We start from the raw sequence: 6,579 nt of genomic DNA, 5'->3' as shown, positions 1-6,579 counted from the left end.
TTAGAAGATCCAGTATTTTCTTCCGTATGGATTGGCGTTCTCGATGGTTTCAATTTGAATTGGCTCACTCACTTGTTTCGTCTCGGCTCCTTGTACCTGGAAATATTTTTTTGTAATATTTGAAGTGCTTTTTCAGCTTCAAATAAAAATTACAAAATCATTAAAGAGAAAATTTCAAAAGATTTAATATTTTCTATAGATCAAGTACAGTTTTTTCAGATGCATACCGAAGCGATGGTTCTTTAATTTTTGCTGGGGTCTCAAAAGTGGAAATTTCAACTAGAGGGGCCCTTCAATTAGAGGGTGCATTTGTATTTTTGGTAGGGTCGCTGAAAAGGGCAATTCTAAAAGAGGGAAATCGTTTTCCGGTGGAATTTTATTAATTACTCTCGATTTAAACTCTTTAAGATAAGATAGAATCTCCAAAAAAGTCTAAAAACAAAAAATTATCGGACAGAAACTTTGCCACATTAATTCAGCAAAGGGGCACTTCAATCAGAGGGAGCACTTCTTTTTTGTGGCGCCTTTAGATACACTCTCTTATTAGATGGGCCCTTCTAATACATGTTTTCCGGTAATCTTAAAATTTGTAATCTATATTTCCTGATCGAATTCCTGTTCAATCTTTCCACCCCATCTGTAGTTTTTCTATTACACCTACTAAAACAACATATCGGTTGCACAGCATAAAAACGTGTCAGTATTCTAACGAGAAAGCGTCAAGAATACAGTTTTACAATTCTGTGATTACGTCACAAACGTGTTCATGCATCTTCTCTATACGGCAACTTAAAAAAGAAGGTGATACCTACCTTTGCGAATTTGCTTCCGTACTCTCCAAGGTTTGGAACCACTTCGGTTTCCGTGGAAACCTAAAATAATTGTGAATGGGGAAGTAGCTCAACGAAAAATGCTGTTACCTTATTCTCCACAGATTTCTCATCATAATCGGCTCCATTGGATGTTTGTGCTGGTACAGATGGTTCCGGCTGTGAAAAGTGAAACTTAGCCATGCGAACAAAATAAGAGAATAAGATTTTTAAAAGTTACCTGGGTTGGAGCAGACTCATCGTGGTTCTCTTCACGAGATGTGATATTCTCGAAGAATTGAGAAACTGGAGCAGCTGATGTTGGAAGGACTTCAACGGTGACTTCAGCAATTGGTTTTTCGGTGACAGTTTGGATGACAGCTGGTTCTGGTTGAAGTGGAACTTGTGGAGTCACAACTTCATGAACTTCAATTGGTAATTCAAATTTGATGGTTGGAGCTGGAACTGTGGTAGTGGCTTCTACACGAACAGCTGGGGCAACTGGTTGAAGATGGATTTCTGGTTGATGAGCTTTTGGTGGTTCCACGTATCCGACGGTTGTCTCAGCAACTGGAGCGGAGGTGCCTTGTGGTTGGTATGTCTCAATTGGTTGGATTTGTTGTGGAATGATTGGGGCAGTCTCCTCTGGAACAACAGCTACTGGCTGTGGGTTTGATGGAGCAGCATTGTGGGTTGGCTCAGCAGTTGGCACATCTTTGCGATCTTCGTTCAATGGAACTGAGTCATAATCGTCTCCGTCTGTTTGAATGTGGGCTGTCTCTGTCTGTTGGTTGGTGTTTGGCTCAATTGTGACCTGATTGAAGTCCAAGTTGCTGGCTGGAGTAGACGAAGAAGAATCAAGCTGAAAATGGAATAAATTGATTATTGATAACGTTTTTTTGTTTTTAAAAATTGCTTACAGAAGCCAGAAGCTCGTTAACCGTATCTTGCTCGTTGCTTGGAATGTTGGAACTTGGAACATTTGAAGGCTGATCATAGTCGGATCCTCCAGTGGCTTCGATTCTGTCTTCTTCAGCGACAACCTTCTGAAAAATTTCTGATTATTCTAGGAAAAACCAATATGAAACAAACAGTTTCCGGGATGAAAGAGTGGGTTGGGGCTTGAGTGGCTTCTGGAACAGAGACTTGAACATTGTGAGCTGGTTGAAGAGGAGCTGGACGAATTGGACCTGGTTGAATTGGCTGGATGGTTTGAACTGGTTGGACTGGCTCAACAAAGGTTTCTGGAACAAATGGAGCTGATGTTGCGACTGGAGCAGATACGGATGGAACATGTGAAACGGATGGAACGTGTGGGACTACTGGTTGAGAAACTTGTGGTTGAACTGGTTGCGCTGGCTGTGGCACAAATGGTGCAACAGTTTGAAGAGCCACTTGTTTTGGATATGGAGTCGTGGTTTCGAAGGATTGCACGATTTCCTTGACGATGACAGATTCAGGAACAACACGTTGCTTATTCGACTCGATGGAAGTGGATGCAGATGGAACACGGACTTGGTGAGTCGGGTGATGTTCGGCAGAAGAAGAGGCAGAAGATGAGGAAGAAGAAGAGGATGAAGCCGCTGGACGATGGAGAGCTTGTTGTTGTGGTTGAACGTTGTGTGTCTCGGTTGCAGTTTGATGCTCATCTCCGTAAGAAGTTTGAGTGTTAATTGAGGTCACAATCTGGAAGATTCAAAAGGTGCAAATGACTATCTTTTATTTTTCAGCCTACATTATTTGGAGATGCGACGGCTGGCTCGGCAACATGCTCGTCCAAAACAGCACTAGCTGGCATGACCTTGGTGAGAACCTGCGCCGTACTCAGTACTTGTTCCTGTTGTTGTGTTGGCGCAACAATGACGCTTTTCTATAATGACATTACCGGTTATCACCCATTTGAGAAAGTTAACGATGCGAAACAATACCTCGTAAGCCACAGGTTGTCCTAGCAATGGCAATGGTTGGACTTGTTGGGCTGGCTCGGCTTGATAAGCTCCTCCAGCTGAAACGGCTCCAGTTTGAATGGAACCGTAGTTTGCTCCTTGATGAGCTCCAGCGTATCCTCCTTGGACTTGTTGGAACTGTTGTGGTTGTTGGAAGCCTCCGTTAGCTCCACCATATTGTGGTTGTTGTGGTTGGTAGCCTCCTTGATGGAATGGAGCAGCTGGAGCTTGTGGATAGGCAGCGAATGGAGCTGGAGCCAATGGAGCAGCAGCGTAGACTGGGGCTGGAGCAGCACCTCCACCTCCACATGGATTTCCACAGGCTGGTTGGGCAGGACTGCAACATCCTCCTCCACCTCCACCAAGTCCAAGACCTGGTAAGCATCCGATGGCGGAGCCGAATAGAGAGGATAACTGAAAACAACAAAAAATGTGAAATGAAAATGATCGCCTGTTTTGAAAGGTTGGTCGGATAATTTTCCAGTAATTTTCGGGAAGTGAATTAAATTGGAACGATAACTTATTCGATTATCGCAAAACCTGTAATAGAAGGGAGCCCACACTACAAGATGGAGCTCAATTATCTCGGTTCCTATGAGAGGTATCAAAAATATATTACCGGATAAAATATTAGTGATATTATGATAAACAATTTATCGGTTGGCAAATTTTTTATATCTCTCAAAGGAAACAAGATAATTGAGCTCAAAGTTGCAAAGTTGGTAGTCCCTTCTATTACAGGTTTTATTCATTGGTATCCTATAGATAAACGGACCTATTTGTCTTCTAGAAGATAATACGTTTCACTAGTTTTAGATCTCTGAATTTTTATTACAGATTTTGGAAAGTGAATGTTATCATCAGCATGAATTTCAGATTTTTTCGAGCTATTGCAAGATTTTAAAACTCAAAAAAGATACTATGAAACAGAAGAATGTTAGACATGTTCCAAGAATTGAGAAAAAAAATGTTTTGATTCAGAAGTGGCACTCTTCAGAATTTCCGAATCCGTACTCGATTTCGTAGAAAGATATGGGTAATAAAAATGTTCCTTTCTAATACGAGATATTGTAAGACAATAACAATCGAAATGAAAAATCTCCGTATACGAAATTTGTAAAAAGAACTCACCAGAAGCAGACTGGATATGTATTTCATGGCAGCTACTGAGTGACAACAAGAAAGTCAGCAGCGATCGGCATAGACGTCCTTTTAAGAGCCTCCTGGGGCTGATGTCCATGTACCGTAGCCACACCTCCTTTCAGGTTCGAAATCCCATTCGGCTGTTGTCCGCGCGTACTGGACACCCTGTCTCAGTTTTTCTTATCCCTTCTACGTCTCCTTCTAGGCTTCTTCCCAAAAAAACTAGAGGGAGAGAAAGAGAGACGACGCACGTTCGGCTTCGGGTTCAATGGGCCGGTAAGGAATCTGCGTCTCCATTAGGAGATGGTGATATTTCATTGACGATAATGCAACACCATTGATATGGGAGGAAATGAGAAGGCAATAAAAAAGCTGAGGAGAGATTGTTTATATCATAATGATCATAAACCCGCCAAAAGGTGTTTTGTGTTGTGCCGTATATCAGTCAGAGGCTTCTTGTTCCTAGGCTTATCTTCCTGGTTACACAGTTTACGCAAAAATTAGATTAAGAAGATTTAGTGGAAACGAAATCAACGATGGAGAAGAAGAAGGAACTATTTACTTTCCTTTTTTGGATTTTGAATTGATTCAAAGTGTGAGAAGTTTTCTTAACATCCTGCAAATAGTTACCGTAATCACTCCAATAGAGTGCCACCCAACTTTGAGCCCATATATATCGGTTTCTCTGAAAGATATCAAAAAGTGGTCGACTGATAAAATGTTCATTATAATATCACCAATGTCTTATCAGTTGACAGATTTTTGGTTTCTTTCGCAGTGAATGCGATTTCTAGGCCCAAAGTTGGAAGTTAGGCCGACACTCTAGTAGAGTGTATACGGTAAGCAGAGAATATACTTTTTAATGGCTTGTGAAAGTATTGAATTTTGAAATGTAACATTTCTGTGATTAAATTTGTATTTAAAAACAGACTTTTGAATCATCCTTCCATTTCCATAGAGACCTATACCGTGAAACCTATAATAGAAGGGCCCATATACTATCAACTTTGAGCTCAATTATCTCACTTCTTTTGAGAGATATCAAAAATATGTCAACTGATAAAATATTTGTTATATTATCAGTAACATTTCATCAGTTACCAAATTATCAATCAATATGGCTCATAGCAGTTTAGATAATTGAGCTCAAAGTGCCAGTACAGGGTGCCCTTCTATTATTATGTTTTTGGCGGTCTCCTCCAACTTTCTTTTTAATTTCGAAGTGTTCTGTTTTTAGAATCTAAGCTTCACCATTAGATGAATTTATTTCTCCGAAGTTTTGATAACTTTCATTCGATAACTTTCACAAGCTGTATCTTTCATATCAACATTCATATTACTTTCCCTTATCCATAATCCCAGAATTAAATGTTTATCCACCCCATTATCCCAGCCTCACCCATACCCTCACCTCACCGATTCGGCCATTCGTCAGAATTATCATATCAAAACTCTTCCTTTCTCTTCCTCTTCCTCCTTTTTCTTTTTCTACCTACATTTGTAGGTTTGCATCCTCGATTACGTAACCCGAATCGTATAATCGTATGGCGTCTCGTACGTATTTGAAGAGAGATATAGAAGGTGGATGTCGCCATCCCAATGGCAAACTCAAAAAGTCTCGTACCGTAACAAGTTTTAATTGGAACAACGCAATCTTTTCTTCTTTTTCCTTTCTGCTTTTCCTCCTGACAGACGCTCTTACGCAATTTTTAACGCGCGCGCCTACGTTTTCCAGAAGAGGGATTTCCTATAGGATGATTGATTCGAGACGAAATCGATGATCAAGATGTTGCAAAAACGGTGGTTATGAAAGTTGATATAAATGGAACTTGATTTTGATGCGCTTTTGGACTTGCAATATCTATTGTTAGAAGTAAACGGACCGATCGCATTCGAGAGTTTTCAACAATAGATTCGGTGTTGGTTGTAGATCCAGTTATTAGTGATTCTTCAACCACTGACTAGGATATGTTCTGAGCCTCAAAAAAAAATCAGAGGGTAAACTAGTTTCATTCAATGTTCAAGAAATAATGATAGTCATAATTAATATACTATAAAACCTGTAATCAAATACCATTGTGAAGTATGCAAACAGTCGGAAGCCGCTAAATGATTTCTCTGAAAGTAAAAATTGATGGCATCTGATTGAATTGCACTTTCACTTGACTCGTAGTAGCCTATCCATGTTGAGTAAACGATTTCCGAGTCAGCAACGCGAGTGGAACCAATTGAATAGGGAAGAGGAAGCAAGTATTATAGAATCAACTTTCTTTCTTTTTTTTCGGATTTCTGGGTAAACAGAACCAGGGAGGTAAAAGTTGTGCTAACAATAAGGGACGTTGTAGTCATCTCGAGCGTAGTGCTCATTGGAAAATTTCCTTGACTGCGGGAAAAGATAAAAGAAATAACATGATGCCATCAATAATTTAACGGTTCCAAGTGCAGATTCCACTGCTTTGATCTGTTCCAATCCATGAATGACGTAATCCGGATCGACCATCTGATCACTTCCGATCATTAGAATTGGCCTATAAGATCTCAGACGAGATGAGAACTCCTGCCGGCGAGGAAAACCCAAAAAAGTCCTGCGGTGTACACGCGGCAGGAGGTTTTCTGATTTTCGTCCACTGATTTTTTCTCGCCTGCAGGACTTTTTTGGCTTGTTCTCGCCGGCGGGAGGG

General features: G+C 40.6%; 1 protein-coding gene across 1 annotated transcript; it reads right to left on the bottom strand.

Annotated features, from left to right (window-relative positions):
* Positions 1-3,913, bottom strand: CBG01703 (the record flags this gene model as incomplete). The annotated part of the gene is made up of 9 exons (XM_002634096.1): positions 1-96; positions 813-872; positions 921-989; positions 1,051-1,671; positions 1,730-1,855; positions 1,902-2,495; positions 2,545-2,679; positions 2,738-3,169; positions 3,887-3,913. The coding sequence occupies 9 exons, from the start codon at positions 3,911-3,913 to the stop codon at positions 1-3; spliced, it is 2,160 nt and encodes a 719-aa protein (XP_002634142.1).
* Between the last annotated feature and the right edge of the window lie 2,666 nt (positions 3,914-6,579).

The sequence above is a fragment of the Caenorhabditis briggsae genome (assembly GCF_000004555.2).
Source record: "Caenorhabditis briggsae complete genome, chrIV, whole genome shotgun sequence".
NCBI classification, from domain to species: Eukaryota; Metazoa; Nematoda; class Chromadorea; order Rhabditida; family Rhabditidae; genus Caenorhabditis; species Caenorhabditis briggsae.
The sequence above is the reverse complement of the archived record's forward strand: the minus strand, read 5'-3'. Positions and strand labels throughout refer to the sequence as shown.